This window comes from Schistocerca nitens, chromosome 1 (genome assembly GCF_023898315.1).
Source record: "Schistocerca nitens isolate TAMUIC-IGC-003100 chromosome 1, iqSchNite1.1, whole genome shotgun sequence".
NCBI lineage: Eukaryota > Metazoa > Arthropoda > Insecta > Orthoptera > Acrididae > Schistocerca > Schistocerca nitens.
This window is the reverse complement of record NC_064614.1, coordinates 621,163,048-621,183,272: the sequence shown is the minus strand read 5'-3', so window position 1 is coordinate 621,183,272 and position 20,225 is coordinate 621,163,048. Positions and strand designations below refer to the sequence as shown.

The window sequence follows — 20,225 nt, the reverse complement described above, 5'->3', positions numbered from 1 at the left end:
GGCGTAAGGGGGGAGGGCGTAAGGGGGGAGGGCGTAAGGGGGGAGGGCGTAAGGGGGGAGGGCGTAAGGGGGGAGGGCGTAAGGGGGGAGGGCGTAAGGGGGGAGGGCGTAAGGGGGGAGGGCGTAAGGGGGGAGGGCGTAAGGGGGGAGGGCGTAAGGGGGGAGGGCGTAAGGGGGGAGGGGGTAAGGGGGAGGGGATAATGGGGAGGGGAAAGGGGGTGGGTGCAAGAGGATAGGGTGGAAAGAGGTGTCGGGGGGGCCAGAGAGGGGTCGGGGGGGGCCAGAGAGGGGTCGGGGGGCCAGAGAGGGTCCGGGGGGGCCAGAGAGGGGTCGGGGGGCCAGAGAGGGGTCGGGGGGGCCAGAGAGGGGTCGGGGGGGCCAGAGAGGGGTCGGGGGGGCCAGAGAGGGGTGGGGGGGGCCAGAGAGGGGTCGGGGGGGCCAGAGAGGGGTCGGGGGGGCCAGAGAGGGGTCGGGGGGGCCAGAGAGGGGTCGGGGGGGCCAGAGAGGGGTCGGGGGGGCCAGAGAGGGGTCGGGGGGGCCAGAGAGGGGTCGGGGGGGCCAGAGAGGGGTCGGGGGGGCCAGAGAGGGGTCGGGGGGGCCAGAGAGGGGTCGGGGGGGCCAGAGAGGGGTCGGGGGGGCCAGAGAGGGGTCGGGGGGGCCAGAGAGGGGTCGGGGGGGCCAGAGAGGGGTCGGGGGGGCCAGAGAGGGGTCGGGGGGGCCAGAGAGGGGTCGGGGGGGCCAGAGAGGGGTCGGGGGGGCCAGAGAGGGGTCGGGGGGGCCAGAGAGGGGTCGGGGGGCCAGAGAGGGGTCGGGGGGGCCAGAGAGGGGTCGGGGGGGCCAGAGAGGGGTCGGGGGGGCCAGAGAGGGGTCGGGGGGGCCAGAGAGGGGTCGGGGGGGCCAGAGAGGGGTCGGGGGGGCCAGAGAGGGGTCGGGGGGGCCAGAGAGGGGTCGGGGGGGCCAGAGAGGGGTCGGGGGGGCCAGAGAGGGGTCGGGGGGGCCAGAGAGGGGTCGGGGGGGCCAGAGAGGGGTCGGGGGGGCCAGAGAGGGGTCGGGGGGGCCAGAGAGGGGTCGGGGGGGCCAGAGAGGGGTCGGGGGGGCCAGAGAGGGGTCGGGGGGGCCAGAGAGGGGTCGGGGGGGCCAGAGAGGGGTCGGGGGGGCCAGAGAGGGGTCGGGGGGGCCAGAGAGGGGTCGGGGGGGCCAGAGAGGGGTCGGGGGGGCCAGAGAGGGGTCGGGGGGGCCAGAGAGGGGTCGGGGGGGCCAGAGAGGGGTCGGGGGGGCCAGAGAGGGGTCGGGGGGGCCAGAGAGGGGTCGGGGGGGCCAGAGAGGGGTCGGGGGGGCCAGAGAGGGGTCGGGGGGGCCAGAGAGGGGTCGGGGGGGCCAGAGAGGGGTCGGGGGGGCCAGAGAGGGGTCGGGGGGGCCAGAGAGGGGTCGGGGGGGGAAAGAGGGGTCGGGGGGGGAAAGAGGGGTCGGGGGGGAAAGAGGGGTCGGGGGGGAAAGAGGGGTCGGTGGGGAAAGAGGGGTCGGGGGGGAAAGAGGGGTCGGGGGGGAAAGAGGGGTCGGGGGGAAAGAGGGGTCGGGGGGAAAGAGGGGTCGGGGGGAAAGAGGGGTCGGGGGGGGAAAGAGGGGTCGGGGGGGGAAAGAGGGGTCGGGGGGGAAAGAGGGGTCGGGGGGGAAAGAGGGGTCGGGGGGGAAAGAGGGGTCGGGGGGAAAGAGGGGTCGGGGGGGAAAGAGGGGTCGGGGCGGAAAGAGGGGTCGGCGCGGAAAGAGGGGTCGGGGCGGAAAGAGGGGTCGGCGCGGAAAGAGGGGTCGGGGCGGAAAGAGGGGTCGGGGCGGAAAGAGGGGTCGGGGCGGAAAGAGGGGTCGGGGCGGAAAGAGGGGTCGGGGCGGAAAGAGGGGTCGGGGCGGAAAGAGGGGTCGGGGCGGAAAGAGGGGTCGGGGCGGAAAGAGGGGTCGGGGCGGAAAGAGGGGTCGGGGCGGAAAGAGGGGTCGGGGCGGAAAGAGGGGTCGGGGCGGAAAGAGGGGTCGGGGCGGAAAGAGGGGTCGGGGCGGAAAGAGGGGTCGGGGCGGAAAGAGGGGTCGGGGCGGAAAGAGGGGTCGGGGCGGAAAGAGGGGTCGGGGGGGAAAGAGGGGTCGGGGGGAAAGAGGGGTCGGGGGGGAAAGAGGGGTCGGGGGGGAAAGAGGGGTCGGGGGGGAAAGAGGGCTCGGGGGGGGAAAGAGGGCCCGGGGGGGAAAGAGGGGTCGGGGGGGAAAGAGGGGTCGGGGGGGGAAAGAGGTACGGATGTAATTGTTGCTCATGCAGGACGTCCAAGACAATACTGTGACTAACAGCCATTGCATGCGCAATTGTTCACAAACTCATTGAAGGGCTATCTTCAAAACGACGCAGTACACAACCTTCAAATATGGGAGTGCAGCGTCACCGTGGAGCACCACAGTCCTGCCTCCTCATGGTGAAGGTACCCGTTTCTCGTAGATGTGTAACTTGGGCAAACAGTTTGTGCGATGGAGTGTGATGGTGTGGAAAATGTTCGTGACACAGCCGACTAGCAGCTCTTCCGTTACCTCCAGCTTCACCATACAAAAGGAGAATGTCTGCGTATTCCGCAAAACGTGTACTGCACCATGTTTCCTCTATTGGTTATGCACAGGTATTGACTCTGTCTCACAGCAAAGCAGACAATAAATGACATCTGGGGATCATTTGACATAGTACACGTCATCGTGTCTATCCTGTTGCATACCAGGACAGGGAACTCTGAGACGTTTCTCTTGCCCTAAGCAGACATTGAAGAGGTACACATCTTAATTGAAACTGTTGTAGAATGGAAACGATATGATTCCGGACATGGGTTCCTATTCAAAATGATCTGTTCTCGCTATCCTCCATAATGGGAATTTCTGACCAGCCTGTAGAAATAAATACCCACTTCCTCACATTATTTGATTTCGAAAGCTCATAAAATAAAGAACGAGGATGGTATTTGGGCTTATCCAGAATTGTACTGTGGGCATCTGTTACAAGATGATGTGCTTACTGTTGATCTGTAATATTATCTGAGTGATGACAAAGACTGCAGCAGGCAAAGTCCTAACCAGGCTGACCTTACGTGGCAAAAAAAAATTGAAAGAGTAAAAAAACGTATGACAAGATCAGCAAGAGGAGCATATCTCCTAATGAAAAAGGAGAACCTGAATTTAAAATCTGGTATCACAAAATCCTACTCCTTATGACAAAAATGGGTAAAATGCCAGCCAGTGAAGGGAGTATGCACATGTATTTACTGCACTAATTTGAAACTTGTTTGTTTTGCCATAAGCAGAGTCACAGTAAAGAAGTACACAAATATGGACCTGATGCTTTTGTGTATATCTCAAGAGATGCAAGATAAATGTTGGTTGCAGGAGTGTGCAATGTGTTCTGGTGCTGAAGTGATGGCTGCTGAAGCATTACACCTTCAGGACATTGACAATGACATAACATATGCATTACAGGAGGGAGGAGAGTTGGTGAAGAAGACAGAAGAGCCAGAGAAGTTTGTTACAGAGGTTACGCATTGGTCACGAAAGGAATAGCTCATCATCATATCCAAAGGAGTCAGAGATAGGCCACAGAAGAAGTAAAATAAGCCACATCCCAGAAAACTGATACATTAGTTCTTCATTTTGACTTTGCTGAGAACAGATCTGTTGCTTTGCAGAACAAAATTCAAAGTTAGCATTGGCACACATCATAGGTATCAATATTCACTTCCTTGGAACATCAAACTGTTTTGGTATTGGCAGAGATGATCTCATTCATGACGGTGCACATGCATGCTACGCTTTCAGCATGATAATTGATGACATAGCATCTAGAGCCCATGCCTTTCCTAAACATGTTTATGAGACTGATGGTGCAGCATCTCATTTTAAAAACTACTTTCAGCTTTATGAGGTTGGTCAACATTATAGTACAGGAATTAAGTCAAAAAATTGATATTTTCAGCAACAGGTCAAGGAAAAAATGCATGTGATGGGGTATGAGGTCTCTCTAAACATCTTGCAACAAGATTTAATCTCCAGCACAAAACTGTTGACACTATTAGAGATATCAACATAAGTAACAAACATGAAACAATTAATTCTAAATAAAAGTACATTAAGGGAATTTCATTTAAAAAAGAGAGAAGAGTGGTCTGCTACGAAACCTGTAGCAGGAATTCAATTACATCACTACTGGGTTTCATCCCAGAGTGACAAATACAATGCAAGAACGGTTCTCCACGAAATGCAGCCTGTTACTGTGTGTGAAATGCAGACACCACAGTACACATTAGAAGACTTTGTAGTGAGCCACTTCATTTCTTGTGTGTATGACAATCAGTGGTGAGTGGGGCAGATAATAATTGTATCTCATGAGCTGCAAGATATAACCGCCTCCTTTACAACACTTCATGGTCCTACTAATGCTTTCAAATGGCCATCATTAAAAGATCAGTGTGCAGTTCCCATTTCCCATGTACTGCTCTTGTTGAATCATCCTTGTCTGTGTGCAAATTCAGCTCAGCTATACAAATTAAATTAGGAGCAGATGAAAAACAAATTAATTCTTTTCAACAGTGCTGTGTTGATTGTTACATTATAGACAATTTTAATTCCTGGAAAGCGATGAAGAAGTAAAATCATGACAGAACGCAATAATAATTTGCGAATATCATCATAAAAAGAAAAATGGGTATAAATATTCTAAATCTCATTTTTGTTATAAAATGCTTTTGAGCAAAATTATAAATTGCTTTCCCACTCACTTATAATATTGTAATTATTTTGATCCAGAAATATCAGTTTTGAATGGCATTTAGTTAAAAATCAGCAATCAATTTAAATACCTGTATTTAAGTGTCCATGATTTTTTGACCTTGAGAGTAAAGTTAAGTTTACCTAAAAAATTTCACACATTTTGTACAGACAAGTACTGCCCACTCTGATTGTACATTCCTTAAGTACAATGACCAACTAATGTACCATGAAATTTTTGGAACATTTACAATGGGGTATTGGAGAAAATAATTTCTAAATAACCAAAAAATTTCAGATTCTTTCATCTCTATGAGCAAATATTTTGACAGTTTAAGAATTTCATGCATTAAAGTCATAGCTGACAGCAGTCTTTCCACTATCATGTTTCAAGACAATTAACATACTGTGACAATTCATATTTTCAAAACAATTTAGAAATTCACAAAAAGTTACAAATTTACACAGTTTATTTAAAAAATGATAAAGCTCCTCAGAAGTGTGTATGTATCAGTCATGTCTCAATGGGGACAAAGTATTTATTGGAAATAAATTCAAATCTCTATCATTTTTGGTTTCTTTATTACAATTTTTCAGTTTTCCCTTTCGTTACAACATTTTCACAAATACTCTAATTTAGAGAGGTCTGTAGCATTTTAATATATCATCAGAAAATCAAAATATTGTAGTTTTGCTGAGAAATCACGTGGAACTTCAACATATTTTTTCGGCGAACTTTGAAATAGTGATGTGACACATTCACTCTTGACCTGTATGATTTGAGATGAGATCACCCTAAGGCACTTATTTAAATCACATGAAAGAAAGAACATATATTAATGAATGACTGTATTTCAACTGCAATAAATGCAATACAAAATAAATATGTCTGCCCTGAGTATACTATTACTGTACATTATCATGTTATGAAGTATATTTAAATGATAACCAAATAACTTAACTGTTTCTCAATGCTCCTAAACATAAACCACTTAATATGTTTAATATTAACTTTATACCTCCCAAGTGTTCAGAAAACTTCCCCAAGCTTGTATACATATGAATACATAGTATGTTACAAAAGATGGTTGTCTCCTGCTGCTTTTCAGTCAACTTCATCAATTTCTGTGGTAGGCCACATTTCCAGTGGATTAGAGAAGACTTGACATTGTGGATCTGTAATATACTTTAGTAGTTCTCAATATTATTTTTCTTTTTGTTGTTTATGATAACTTTCCCATCATCTGCTTCTGCTTAAGGAAGCCCAGTATGACTTGGCTTTCACTAGTTTAAACTTATAGACTTCAAGTCCTCCGATATAAGGCTCAGCAACTTGCCCTTTATTTTCTGAACTGTACTCACAGTACAGGAACTGTTGGGGAGCAAATGATACTTGGTTCTGTTTTCTAGTACCTTCTCCCAGTACTTCAGCTCATATGACAGACTTCTTGTATAAAGGAATCCACCATGTTTTAAAAATCCACTATTTTGCTTGCTTTTGTTGCATAAACTTTAAAGTGACAAAGGTGGCTGGATCTGACAATAAGTGGCATACACTGATACAGATCAGACAGTCTCACACAACTTTTTCACAAACCAAAGTCACAGTCATACGATAGATAAGAGTGCCTTCTAATGGGAAAATAGTGGTAGCTTTTTCAGATCTGCCACTGTGTGCTGAAAAGAATAAGTAACTATGAATGTTATTTTGGTCTTCACATGCACCACTGAACAAGTGAAGTTCTCTCTCTTTTCTTTTTACGAAGCTCTCAATGTAATGGAATGGAAAGGTGCACATTTCATTAGAACCATCCATATTTTGGCCCTCATGATGACAATAAGACTTAACTTCATCTGTTTGTTGCTGTGTATCTCAAAATTAAAACCCACTGCTGCCTGAGAAAAAATGACCTTGCACTGGCAAATGTGGAAGTGGGAGGTTCTGCATATAATCAAATGGCAAAGTCAATCAGTCATCACACTCTCTGCAAATTTTAACCACTTTTTTCATTGCACTGTAAAACTTAGAAGTTCTTTTTATATGGACAATCATTCATTATTATAGATCAATGAAAGCCCTTCTGATATACAAAATATAGGAAAATACAACAGTACAGCATACTAAAAGGAAATCAAGTTTAGTTTCTTTGTTTTCTTGACTTTTGAACATTATTTGAAACTTAAAACTCTGGGCTGTTCATTTTAATATTATCTGTGGAATAGTAAGTCAAAGTTAAAAACAAAACTACCAACTGGTTCAGCATGATTCCAGGCCTGCCCCATTCTTATTTCTCAAACATGAAAACTACTGGAGTTGTCCCTTATTAGAAGCAAATCGATTGCAGGAAATGAAAATCTCTTAACTGCATCTGTCTGCGAAAACCCGTCACTCCATTAATTTATAACTACATTACCAAAAAGAGATTTGGAAGTGCATGGATTTCTCCAATTTGTCAATAAGTAGGCTTCTACTAATGGTTACACTCGTAGCAACTTTATCTGTATCACTTTATACATTTTTTAAGAAATTTTTTTGCTTCTCCTGTAAAATTTAGCAAAATGAAGTTATGAGGTTTTCGTTGCCTACCATCAAAATGCACATTCCAATCTGCTCTTTACAAATGGCAAAGAAATGATGGTATCCCATTTTATTTCCAATTGATGCACCTCTAACTCAATAAACTGAAACTGACAAAACTCAATGTTCAGTTTTTAAGTAATTATCTCCTTTTAGTAATAAGCGATTTATTTGTAGATTTACACAAATCTTTTGACAGTGTTTACTGGATTAAACTCTTTGATATTTCTGTGCCAGCTTCCTGTTTAGCATCTGTATTGGTGCTGGCTGAGTATCTATGACACTTTCACGCTTACTAAATGAATCCATAACTAAACACTCTGTTTTCTTCTTTGGATCTTCTCTACTTCCTCTGTTGATACTATCTGCTAAGGATCCCAAATTAATATGAAATACTTCAGTAATGATTGAACAAAGATTTTGTCAGCTAGTTCCTTCATGGGATAAAAAGTTCTCAGAAAATTTGCAGTTTCATTTTTGGATAAAATCTCAAGCTTTTGATGGCTACCTCCTCCGCCATCCCCCCCCCCCACTTCCCCACCCCCTGGGGGATATGTGGGATTGTCGTGAAACTTGCAAGCCTCCCATTTTTATGCCCAACGGACAACATCTGATTGGCTGGTTTATGTAGTGGTGAAATCAAGAAAATGGCACGTACTGAGGAGGCACCTTCTACGTCCATAGATTATACTTGTGCACCCTATATATGTTAATTTCATTATTTAAACAAATAATTCAGCCTAAACCTTGTAGTAGAAGAAACTGTTAAAAAGACAGAATTTTTCGATATTGTAATTCCTGTAAATTAACCTTCAGTCGCGCGCAGTGTTTGTCGCAGCGAGATCGGGCGCGGTGTATCAAATTGATCACACCATTTATTCACGTGATCATTTATTAAATTCTGTTCACAAAACATATTATAAGTGCCAAATATATTTAAAGAAACACAAAGATGACATATGAGCACAACTGCAGTAGAAATATTCATCATTCAGATTTCTTATCGTCAATGTTGGGCTTTAGTAACAAATGATAAAAATGTCACTTTTTCATTTGCTTCTTTATTATATTTCACTAATAAAACACTTTACAAATGACAATTATCTTTACAGAAAGGCTATTATGACACTGGAGCAGAACAACAATGATATTACAACTCATTCATTTGTTTCATCATCACTTTTTGACTGTGGTAACAAATGCGAAAACTTTCCGCATTCAGAGCAAAAAGGTTCAATGTGTATCAAACAGATAGTGTTTTTTTTTTTTTTTTTGGTGCAGGTATTACACCTTTTCCTCTTGATCCCAGTCCCTTGTTCTTCGTTTCTGCTTGTGTCTTCTGCTTCTTCTTCACACACTGGCCTAAACTGTTGTAGCCGCAGTTGAAGATCTCTGTGAATTCCTGAGGTGTCCAAGCATCCTACGATCTACGAACCAAGTGAGGTAGAACTAACGCATGTGAGAGTTACTTCAGGAATCCTTTTCTTCGGATAAAATTCTCGTTGTTGCCATAGTAAATTACTTGTGAATTGATTCCACTCATATTGATCATTGCAAAAAATATGACCACGGCACACATTTCTTGCTACATTGTATGAAGCGGTCAACTTATCTGTAGTGTCGACTCCACCTTTGGTGCTATTGTAAAATGTTACAATGGATGGCTTCTGTTTATCTCCAGTGTCAGCATCTACTGAATTATCTTCATGCAAACTTGATGCCAAGATAACACACTTCCCCTTTTTAGGAACGTAGGAAACTATAGTACAGCCTTTCTTGAAGCCAAAAAGTGAACCATGGACAGCGCTGCCTTTACTGGTAACAAACTCCAGAGGAATCTCAAGCTTGTTTTTCTTCATCATCCCAACAAAAGAAAGATTTTTTCTTCTTAGCTCTTCTATCAAACCAATACTAGTAAACCAATTGTCTGCTGTCACATTTCGACCTGACTGATAAGTTGGTTCACATAGTTGCAGAACAACATCTGAAGGTTTATTGCTAACTTGGTACAATCCTTCTGGCTGCAGCCCAGCATATATTTCCAGATTAGAGAGATAAAATACTTGGTAATCCACAAGAGCATATATCTTAAATCCATATTTGTTTGGTTTGCTAGGTACGTATTGGCGAAAACTGCACCTTCCACAGAATCCTTCAAGTTTCTCATCTACTGTAACGTTTTCACCGAGGGTGTTGGATTTCTGGCAATTCTGTACAAACAGTTATCTTGTCTAATTTTCTCCTTTCATCGCGAGTCACACGGTTGTCAAATCTAAGGCACTGCATGATGAATTTGAAACGTTTTATGTTCATAACAAGACAAAATTTTTCAATTCCATCCCCATCACTTCCCCACAGATCTTCTAAGCTTTGTCTGTTACTTTTGTTAACACCAGCCAAAACAGAAGACCAATGAAAGCTTTTAATTCAATAATATCTATAGGTTTTACGTCTCTCTCTCACTGAAAAGAAGCTTTGGTGCTCTAAATATACTGATTGGTATACAGAACTATAATCGACAAAATGTCGTCATCTATGAGGCAATTCCAACATTCCAAAAGCGTTCTCAATGCTTTCACCGCACCTATAGGACCAGGTAACTTTCGAATAATATTGTGGGCCCTGAAATGTACTCTCTGCGATGGTGGAACTTTATTCCATTTTGTCTCTTTTTCCCTTCCAGTATAATAATACTGGCTTTCTTCAAGTACTTCCTCGTTATTTTCATTGTCGTTTTCCTCTGTTTCTGAATCTTCTTGCCGAACTTCAACTGCGTCATCACAATCTGTGTCTACTTCATCTTCAAAATCCTCTTGAACTTCATCATTATCCTCATCGAACAACATTTTTTGTATTTCTGCAACATGATTTGGGTCAAGGAGGTTGTAAATCTTACTGTAGCCTGCCATGATCAAGTGTCTCACACCTAAAATGATAAAATTCCTATAAAATAACGCAGTCAGGCGCAGTGTGTCAATTTTATACCTGATACTCAAACATTATTAACTGACGATTAAACGGTCCAAAAAGAAAATAAGTGCATTACACATTGTATATTAACATTGTACTACTTACTAAGTTATGTTGATAAACAAAGAAATGAATTGTTGAAATGCAACACGAACGGGCGCAATGTATCAAACTGATCAATCAGCACATATATCGACAACAGAGCAGTCGTATCAACACTGAAGCACACAACAATGACAAGCGTTCGGAAAAGGCTAGCTACTAGCCAGTAGGCGTCAGTGCTGCCACTCATTGACAAATAATTTACAGTAAACTTCGAGTTGTGTCAGTTTGAACAGCCACGCCCAACAGAAGGTTAAACTTCAAACAATTTGTAGTTTCAGCACCTATTATTGCGATGATTTATAAGGGCTCCGAATTTTGGTCACGAGACAGTCAGTCCACGGCCGAGTTTCAGACAAGGAACCTGTGTTTATTAGAATCACAACAATTCTTCAAATTAACTGTGGAATAAGTGTTACACAATTAGGCCATGTGTTAAAACACTGACAGTGTCTGCTCCATACGCACATGATTATTCTTCAAGAACTGAGAACTTTGCGGTTAGGTTTTAACTGCTCATAGATGTTCAACAGTAAACTATTGTAGCAGTATGTGGAGGTTCACCCGCTAACTACTGATGAGACTTATTGAAAGTTATAACAATAGCGCACTGGCGATATAACTGTGTATTATTAGGGGGTTGTGAAAACTGAAATTAAAGTATTGTGAAATGCAACTGTGCATCTGTCGGCTACGTTATTTACCGTAGTCAGTGTCCAAATTACAAACCCCAATTTTCAGCCAACATAGAAACGCAGTACATTGACACCCAGGACAACAAACAAAGAAATAAAAAGCAGGTGGAACCGCCACAATTTCCTTAATTTTCCTGGGTGGATGAAACACTGGTCTGACTCCTCCACTGTTCACAATTACACCTATCTTACAAGTTGTTGCAGCACAGAATGGTCTTCCAGTCTTTGTTGAATAGCATCGCATCTAGGGTTTTCTAGAAACATTGACTTAATATTGCAGACTGCATACCTGTTTCTTTTGAGTTCCATTGTGACATGACCCATCACTAAGCCAAGGTGTTCCTTGTCCAGAATAGTCCTGGCTCTATGAAATACAGAGTTCAGCATAGCTCTCTTCTGACCTGAACAATGAAAGCTATGCCCATTGAGAAACAGGCCTGTGTATGTTAGTTTTCAATACACAGAATGGCCAAGTCATCCATCTGCTTGCCATTCCGTCAACACATCTAAGAAAGACAGATTTCTATCCTCCTCCATCCCTGTCACAAATCTTATGTTTGAGTGCACGATGTTCATATGGTCAATTATTGGAAATCTGATTACAGTAGCAACGAAAATTTGACTCTGTGATTAAAACTTCAATAGAGACAACGGTTATGCACATGGCAATGCGTGGAACTGTGCACTTGACAAAGAAAGAGCACAGAAGAAAGTTTCTCATAATTTACTACCCGATGTGAGAGACGGCACTGCAAGTGACACTGGATAGAGTGCACAAACAGTCTATGAATGTACAGGATGCCAAACGAGAACACGCCATTTCTGTGATGTTGCCATGACATAATCTAGCCAACCAGATGCTGTCATTTGAGCATAAAAGTGAGAACCTCGCCAGTCTCTCAACAGTCAGACATAGCGCCTGGTGTCAGTGATGAAGGTAGTCACTGAAAGCTTGGGACTTGAACCGAATCTGATGCACTGAGTTCACTGTAAACTTTTTATCCAAGAACTCTGACACAAAAGTCTTCTTAGCCATACATCTTTCATGGATGGAATACACTTATTGAGTGATCTTTCAATCTCATCCTTGAGATCAGTCTTTCCCAACAAAAGTGGCTTTTCCACTTTAAACATCCCTGTACACATACTCCAAGAGATTTAATGAATGTGAAATACTTTGTAGGTCTTTCTGCATTTCACTACACTTTTCTAGCATTGCAATTCCCCCACATACCAGCACCATCTGCAAACAGTCTCATGGTACTTCTGACATTATCTGTTACATCATTTAAGTATACTATGAACTGTAATGGTTCTGTAACAGCCCCTTGAGGTATCCCGTGAAGTTACTTTTACATCCGAATATTTCTCTTAATTAGGAATGAGATTCTGTGTACTATCTGCTATGAACCCTCCAATACGTTCAGAAAACTAGTCTGATATTCCATACACTTTTATTTTGTTCATTAAGAGGCAGTGTGAAACTTATCAAATGCCTTCCAGAAGTCAGGGAACATGCTATTAACTTGTATGCCAGTATCTATTGCCTTCTGGGTCTCGTGGGGAAACAAAGCAAGCCAAGTTTCACATGATTGTTAGTTTGCAGAGTATTTGTTGAGACTTCAAGACAAAAAAAGTCTTTCTATAATTCTGTGGATCTGTTCAACAACCTTTCTACAAAATGGGAATAGCCTGTGAATTTTTCCAATCACTTTGGATGCTTCGTTCTTTCAGCGACCTAAGATAAACTGTGAAGAGGAGAAAATGCTTTGGCATACTTTATGCAGAATCTTACAGATATTTCATCAGGTCCCTTTTCTTTCCTCTGTCAGGCAATTTTAACTAATTTTCAATCCTATATTTACTTATTTAGTTGTCTGGCATTTTAGTGTTCATATGATGACTGAAAGCAGGAACTTCAGTACATTTCTAAGGAAAACAGTTTTGGGAAAACAAATTTAGTCTTTCTGTTTTTCCACTGTCATCCTCTGCTTTGATGCCACTATGGTCTAAGAGTGTCTGGATGAATGGCTTTGATCCATTTACTATTTTAAGGTAAGACCAAATATTTTTAGGACTTTCTGACAGATCAGTACACACAAGTTTACTTTCTAATTCACTGACTGCTTCATGCCTGTCTCTTCTTACACTAATTTCACCTTCCTTCAACTTTTCTTTGTCTGTCAGGCTTTGTTCCATTTAAATCTGCTGTGACACTATCTCTGCTTTCTAACATGGCTGTCACACTATAGCTTCTGAGTCTCGTTATTTCTCAAAGATTCACTCAGCACATGCCCATTCAGGGTGTACAGAACAATACCTCAACTTTCTTCCCCACATCTTGTGCCCCACATATAAATCTCTGATGTTGACTCCTCAGGTAATCTGAAATCAGTTTCCTGTTATACCTATTAAGGAGAAACAGCTTCCTACCTTCCTTTTTAGTCTTGTCGACATCTGTAGTCAGTGATTTCCCAAATTGTTGTTGTATTCACGTGTAAAGGACCCTACTCATTGTTTTATAGATACTGTACTCTGCAACTCACACGAAACTCAAGAACATTTTTCTGACTAAAAGTTGACTTTGGTTATGCAACTGATTTCAGCTTATCCTAACAGAAAACAAAGTTCCTCAGAGTGATTTATTATTATATCCTCCTCCGTTGCCAGAATACCTTACAAAAATATCTAACAATGGTAACCCCAGATGGTAATACCAACAATGTACGAAAATACAGATTGATACTTACCATAAAGATGACACATTAAGTTGCAGACAGGCACAATTAAAAGACAATTACACATAAGCTTTCAGCCACAGCCTTCATCAGAAAAAGAGAAACACACCATTCATTTATACAAGCATGCACACCTCACAGATATGAGCGTCAACTCCGGCAGCTCAGGCCAAAATACAACTATCATGTGGAATGAAAGCAGCAATTGGAGGGGGGGGAGGGGGGGTAGCAGTGTACGAGTGGGGGAAGTGAGTAGTGCTGTCAGGTAGAGTGTGCAGGGACTAGAATACCAACAGGCCCAGTGTTGGAAGGGGGGGGGGGGTGCATGGAAGTGTGGAAAACAGAGCAAAAAAGGAGAGGAGTGGAGAAAGATGGGTGGGTGAGTTGGCAGAGGGTGGCAAACAAATATGATAGGAGATGATAATGGAGAGGATGTGACAGGACAGAGGCAGTGGAAACTGTTGAGTGGAGAGTGTGAGGCCATTTTGTCACTGTAGGTTCATGTCATTATAATTAGAGGAGCAGAGAATGTGTTGTACGGATAACTCCCATCTGTGCAGTTCAGAAATGCTGATGGTGGACGGGAGGATCCAGATAGCTTTGAGAGTGAAGCACCCACTGAAATCAAACATGTTATGCTCAGCTCCATGTTGTGCCTCAAGTGGTCTACTTTGCTCTGGGCCACAGTTTGGTAGTGGCCATTCATCCTGGTGGACAGCTAGTTGGTTGTCACACCAATATAAAAAGCTGTGCAATGATTGCAACAGAGCTGGTAAATGACATGGCTGCCTTTTTACAGGTGGCCCGACCCCTGATGGGGTAGGATAAACTTGTGACAGGACTGGAATAAGAAGCAGCAAGGGGTTGGGAGTGGGAGTGGCACAGGGATGGACTAGGATGTTGAGGAGAATGGATGGGTGACAGAACACCACTTTAGGAAGGGTGGGAAAGATCTTTGGTAGGATGCTGCTCATTTCAGGACATAATAATAGCTAATCAAAGTCCTGCCGAAGTATGTGATTGAGTTGTTGCAGTCCAGGACGGTACTGGGTGTGAACAAAGCAATCCTTTGTGTCTGGTTCTTGAGGTGGTGAGAGGATTGGGCATGTGAGGAGTTGAGAAGGACCACGTAAGGAGGACAGGAGGGAAGGTGTTGAGGTTGTGAAGAAATGAAGATAGGGTGTCTTGGCCCCAAATCCAGATCGTGAAGATACCGTCAATGAACCTGAATCAGGCTAGGGATTTGGGAAGCTAGGAAGGTCTCCTCTAGATGGCCCACAAACAGATTGCCATAGGAGGATGCCACATGGGTGCCCATGGCTGTGCCGCAGATTTGTCTGTACACCTTCCCTTCAAAGGAGAAGTAGTAGTGAGTTAGGACAAAGTTAGTAACGTGAATGAGGTAGTGAGTTTGGAGTCTGAAGGATGTTGGTACAGGTAGTGTTCAATAGCAGTAAGGCATGGGCATGAGGGATGTTGTTGTATACAGAGGTGGCATCAACAGTGATGAGTGGGGATCCAGAAGGTACAGGTGTGTGGTTGGTGGAGAGTTTGTGAAAGAAGTGGTTGGTGTCTTTGACATGGGAGGCTAGATTACAGGCAATTGTTTGGAGGTTTTGGTCAATGAGGGCCGAAATTCTTTCTGTGGGGCACAATAACCAGCAACAATTTTTGGCTTTGTGGATTTTGGGAAGCATGTAGAAGGTAGGTGTGCAGGGTGTCCTAGGGGTGAGAAGGGAAATGGAGACAAGTGAGAAGTTCTAGGAATGGCCTAAGGGTTTAAGCATGGATTGCAGATTGTGTTGGACTTTTGGGTGGGATCAATCTGACAGAGTTTATGGGAGTCAGATAATTGGTGGAGCCCTTCCAACGTGTAGTCACTATGATTTATAACAACAGTGGCAGAACATTTGTCTATAGATAGGATGATTATGGCATGATTAGTTTTGAGGTTGCGTATGGCTACTCTTTCTTATGCTGAAAGGTTGGTGTTCTGAGGAAGGAATAGAGGGATGGATGGTGAGGCTGTTGGAGGTAAGGAATTTGTGGAAGGTGATCAGTTGGTAGTTAAGTGGGAGGGGGGAGTTCAAGGTTGAATGGTTTTATAAACTGGAAGAGGCAGGGTTCAATGTTGGAATTAGGTTGGCTATAGTTGGAGGGATTGGCAGCAAAGAAGTGTTTTCATTGCAGGGATTGTGAAGGAGAGCAGATTCCCAGCTGCCCGCCAGAATGAATGGCCACCACCAAACTGTGGCCAAGAGCAATGTAAATACCCTGTGGCACAACATGCAAATGAACATATCATGCTCGATTTCAATGGCTGCTTCACTTCCCTACCTATCTGGATCCTGCCCTTCACCACAAGCTTTTCTGAACTGCGCAGATGGGAGTTATCCTTTCAACACGTTTTCGACTCCCATAATTATCCCAGCCTCAACCTGTGGTAACATACTGTCCCAACACCCTCTACCCAACAGCTTACACCCCCTCTGACCTATCACCACCTCTCCATTCTCATCTCCCATCCTCTTTGTTTGCCATCCTCTGCCAATGCACCTGTCATCTTTCATCTTTCCCTGCTCTTCTCCTTTATCATTCCATTTTCCCCACCTCCTGCCCCACAGCCATCTGATGCTCCACCCGTTGGCATTCTAGTCCCTGCACATGCCACCAGACACCGCTGTTCTCTTCCCCCACCTGTACACTGCTGCTTCCATCCCACATGATAGTTGCATTCTGGCCTGAGCTGTGGGCATTGGTGGTCTTGCATGTGTGAGGCATGCTTGTGTGTTTCTCTTTTTCTGACAAAGGCTGTGGCCAAAAGCTTATGTGTAAGTGTCTTAATTGTACCTGCCTGCAACTTAGTATGTCATCTTTATGGTAAGTAGCAATCTATCTTTTACTGCATTGTTGTTACAAAAATACCTACAATCTGTATTACAAATTATAAGTACCTTACAAAATTATACACTTTCTAATACATACTTCATACGCAACTATGGTGATCACATAATAAAAAAATAAAAAGCAAAAAATTCATCTAGATAAGATTTTTGCACCCTCTTAGTATGCTAATTAAATGAAAACTATCAGCAATACTACCAGACTATATTACCACTACTTTTAAAACAACATTATCACAGTACAAGTGTTAGAAACAGTAAACTCACCATTGATACAAGTCTAGCATTTTCTTCTATTTTTAGCTGAAATTCTTCATCAATAATGTGATTATCATGGTCCAACGATTTCTCTGTTTCTGAACTTTTCAATTTGCCTTTCTTCACACGAGACTAAAAAACATAAAAAGTCTTTTAAAATCAAAGTCTTTAGGAAGGAAAAACAAAAACAAGCACACACAAAGTGGCATTCTCTTATACAAGTACCTCAAAACTCAGTATGGGGAGGGCAAGATATATCTGACACTAGTGCCATGTTTTGGTCTCACTACCTAAGAGTTCTTGTTTATTAATAAACATGTCAGAAATTTATAAAAATAATGGAAGTGATGCTGAAAACTTTAGAAGATAGTGTCAGGAAAATAGTGCAAGAAATCAACGGATGAATGGATCACATGTGAGATGATCGTAGAAATGGATGTCATGAAGAAATTTAACTATGTAAATACAGTTTTTCAGAAAGCAGTATAATAAACTGAACATTGCGCTATGAAGGATAAGGCATGCAAAGACTTGACATTAACAAAGAGTGAACGGAACTATACCCATATCGGAATTGAAGTGATTGACAAATAGTTTTTTACAAAGCAGCAAGCATAGCCAACAAACATTCAGAGAATGAGCTTAGTTCCATCTCCTGTTTTGTACACTGTTGCCATATCACTATGTGGATGACAATTACAGCTGGTAACATAACTGTTGTTATTTGTTTTCATAATGTGCTTACTTTTATTATAATATGCAAAAGAATTGTTGCAGTGAATAGCGAAAATGAGCAGCAAAGTTTTACATTATTCAATCCTCTACTGTGCCGTGGCCATAGGACATGCGAATAACAGTGAACTGCCAACCTCAACCCTTTCCATGTATAGCTGTCAGTCACCCTGCTTTTTTGATCTTGGTACAGAAAATCAGGAAAAGATTAGGTAAAACAAATGAAGAAGCCAGAAATTGAACAAAGAGAAAAACCCTCATAAATCGATAAACAAGCACAAAAATACCTATGAAAATGTAGCTTCAGAGTCTGAAATCGTGAAAAAAGAATGGATTCATTATGTATAATCCTTTACTATTTAAGGTCATAGCATTACCACAAGTCAAAATGGAGAAGACTTGCAATCTGTGTGTGCTGTCAGCCACATTGTAAACTTTGTTTCAAATAAACAAGAGGTTGAAAATGGTCTAGTTAGCTGTTCGTAAACTAAATGGGGCAACTATCCACTGGGCTACCATTATAATAACCGATTTTCAGGTGTACTTTCACACTTGCTCTATTAAGGTCTACCATAGTGTGTGGAAATAAATCTGCACTTTAGTCAATTAGTACAATATCTGAAAAACAAAAGTGCCTCAAACATATTCCATTTACACATATTCCACCATCTTTATTCCACTTGAAGGATCTGAAGCCTTCCTCTACGACTGCTGAGTATAGTTTTGGTGATGTATAATGTCACCATTATATTTATTTTTCACTTGTGAATTTCCCACATCTAAGTGGAGTTCTAAGGTTGTTTTATATACTCCCTCGAAGTCTATGATAACCCAATAAAGCAGTAACTCATCCATGTTGTTCATGTTTTGAGTGTTCACTCCAAGTGTTTACATACTCACCATATCATTCTATGACAAATATTGTTAAAATTAGTAAATCAACAAATATTCACAAATGGATAAAAGTTAAAACATTAATTAAGGTTTGGTTTCAAAACATTATGCTAAGATACAAATACAGGAACAGAATAAATCAAAAACAAAGGAACACTGACGTGAGGCTGGCTAACAATTTTTTATTAAAAAAAATTTCCAGAAGACATTTTTTAACTCTTTTGAAGCGAATCTGAAGTTTCAGCAATATCACAGATCTCAAATGATGCTACTGGCATCAAAGATGTCACAGGTTTCCCCTCAAGGTCATCTCAATAAAACCGCAGCCCAGGGCAGCAGCCTGAAGCCATCTATCATGGCCAACACAGCTTCCTACTGTTACTGGACAGTGGCCAATAACCCCATGTCAGCACAAAACACATGCTGTCCCTATTCCTCACGAAACTATGTCTGTCCGGGTACAACATGGAATATAACACTAACCTCACAGTTGTTAGATGCAATCTGAGTGCCGCTGCTGCATTTCTTCTTGCTATCAACTTGATAAAAAGTCTGCTCACATTAATTATTGCTCAAAAAATACATGAACACTTGAAAAAAGTTAGTAAATCCCAACCAACACACTATATGGATGTCTCAGAAAGGGTCACACACTGCATGTTGTACCTAATTATGGAAACCAGGCAGGGTTCAGATGGTAGCCCCTATCTTTGTATCTGTTTATGAGATCACCATAGACTATAATTTTGATGGCTTCCTTGCTGCCCCAAAATTGACTGGCCCAATTTAGTAGTCTAATCCATTCAAAAGTGAACATTTTCCTTCTGTCCCAGCTGCATTCACTGACTGGCAATTTATCTTTCTGCCAATACAGATACAATTCAAGGTGAGTCAAGCTGAAGTGCACTGGGCAGAAACAGAGTTGCATTATGTAGTGCTGAATGGAACACATCTAGAATGTTCACCTTGGACAGAAGGAATATGGCTACCAGGCTTATCCTTGAATTCTGCTGCTTTGCTGTCTTAAAAATTACTTAGAAATCAAACCACGGGTTCAGTTTAAATGGTGACTGCATCATTTAACTCTAAATTTTCCACTGCATAATTTCAAGCCTAGTAAATTGTAAATAGAAAAAGTAAATACCAATTTGGAGTTGGTTTTGCAGTAGCCAACAGGAAAGCTGTTTAAGTCTTGGCTTCTATCGAACACACTAAGATTTGGATCTATAGGATAGTAATATATCCTGTCATCCTATATGGAGCAGAGACCTGGACCATGACACAAAAGACAGATAAACTCCTGACATTTGAGTATGCTGTTCTGAAATAGGTTTTTAGACCAATGAAGGATGGAGACGAGTGGAAAAAAAAAAGAAAAAACCATGAATTGCAGAAATTGTGCAAGTCACAGGACATAGAAGCTGTGATAAGAGAGAGGAGACTGAGGTGACATGGGCACGTAACTTGGCGAGAAGAGACTACCACCAGGCAGCTGGTGGAAGAAGACACCAGACGCAACAGACCGAGGGAACACGACAGCTGAGATGGTTGGTTGGTTGGGGTTTAAGGGACCAAACAG

The 20,225-nt window shown here is 42.8% G+C and overlaps 1 protein-coding gene across 1 annotated transcript in view; it reads right to left on the bottom strand.

Annotated features, from left to right (window-relative positions):
* Positions 1–20,225, bottom strand: part of LOC126257452 (protein phosphatase 1 regulatory subunit 21) — a 190,331-nt gene that overhangs the window by 134,492 nt on the left and 35,614 nt on the right. Inside the window, exon 3 of the mRNA XM_049955565.1 lies at positions 17,030–17,152. Within this exon, the coding sequence (XP_049811522.1) occupies positions 17,030–17,152 (123 nt within the window). The remainder of the gene's footprint in view (positions 1–17,029; positions 17,153–20,225) is intronic.